At 26.9% G+C, this 1511-nt stretch overlaps 1 protein-coding gene across 1 annotated transcript in view; it reads left to right on the top strand.

The window, feature by feature from the left end:
* The first annotated feature begins 378 nt into the window (after nt 1–378).
* The window catches only part of zgc:195001 (uncharacterized protein LOC567531 homolog), a 15767-nt gene continuing 14634 nt past the window's right edge, over nt 379–1511 (top strand). The window contains exon 1 of the mRNA XM_056453589.1: nt 379–489. Coding sequence (XP_056309564.1) covers nt 435–489 — 55 coding nt within the window. The 5' untranslated portion in view covers nt 379–434. The remainder of the gene's footprint in view (nt 490–1511) is intronic.

The raw sequence follows: 1511 nt of genomic DNA, 5'->3' as shown, positions 1-1511 counted from the left end.
TCAGATACATTTTCACAATTTGCTTTTTTCAGCAAATTTGTCTTGATATGAAATATTTTTAGATATTTGTCCTGTACAACTATTATTTGATCTATTATTGAGAAAACAATATCATACCTCATTTGTTTTTCCAGTACATATTGATGAAAGGATATTTAGATATTGTTCTTGGAAAACAGTAGATGTGTAGGCTGATATCAGTGTGTACGTATGTGTGTCTCGCTCTCCTTTCATTAACACATCACTTGGTCCACATGAGCTACACGTGGTTTAGGTGACAGGATGGCCCTCATGTTTAGCACATCGACCACCTACAGACCGCTTTTTCCCCTCCTCATAGGCAGTGTCTTTTCCTCCCCCTTTTTCAGGCTGAATAAGAAGTGAAGTGAGAGACGGAGAGACTCAGAGTCGAAAGACACTCATCCACACCAGCAATGCCCATTAGTAGCCCAAGCACCAACGGAATCATGCCTGAAGCAAAGAAAGCAGGTAAGAGCTGCTCTCATTGCCTCACCTCTATCAATTATACATTATATGAAAAATATTCTTTTATCAGGCCAGGCTCATCTGATATATCACTGTAACTTTCTTATGATTCAACTCTAACCTTCCACAAAGATGCCATTAGATGTTGCTTTATATTTTTTTATGATAATGTGGCACAAGTAGTCTAGGAGTCTATTAGTAGTAACCTGGTAGTAAATAAAACTTAGTATCTTTGTACAGTAGAGGATACATATGGTGTGCATAAATGTTTACATATTGTAGATATATATGGAAGATGATGAAGAGATCAATTAAGAAAATAAGGAATAACAAAATAAATGAGTGCAAACATGTATAAATACTGCACAAATATAATATGTGGAAAAATAACAGAAGTAAATATTCATATTAATTATGAAATAAACTATAAGTAGCAATGTAATGTAGCAACTGCTTTTTTATTATTTGTTTCCAACATTTATTTATTTATTGTATATATATATATATATGTATGTATATATATATATGTATATGTATGTTTATGGTATAGTATTGTAGTGATTTTAATTTGAAGTCATAAAAATGCAAAGTTAACACTGACATGATTTATTTATTTATTTATTTATTTATTTTTATTTATTTATTTATTTTATATTTATTTATTTCTTTTTAAGTATGGTATTACCTTCACTTTGATTTTGAATATAAGTTTAATGCAAGTTGTATAAATGGCAAGGTGAAAAATAAATTATTTAAAAAAATTAATTAATTAGTTTATTTATTTATTTATTTATTTATTTATTTATTTATTTATCATTTATTTATTTATTTATTTAATTTTAAAGTTATTATGGGAACAATTGTAAGCTATGGTATAACTTCCCAAAACAAAATCCTTGGGCATTGTCCTAATGTGTTTAAAATAATAATAATAGCTATAATAATAATAATAATAATAATAATTATTATTATTATTATTATTATTATTATTATTATTATTATTATTAAATTATTATTATTAATTT

Source organism: Danio aesculapii, chromosome 3, assembly GCF_903798145.1.
Source record: "Danio aesculapii chromosome 3, fDanAes4.1, whole genome shotgun sequence".
In the NCBI taxonomy this organism is placed as follows: Eukaryota; Metazoa; Chordata; class Actinopteri; order Cypriniformes; family Danionidae; genus Danio; species Danio aesculapii.
This window is presented reverse-complemented; position numbering and strand designations above follow the sequence as displayed.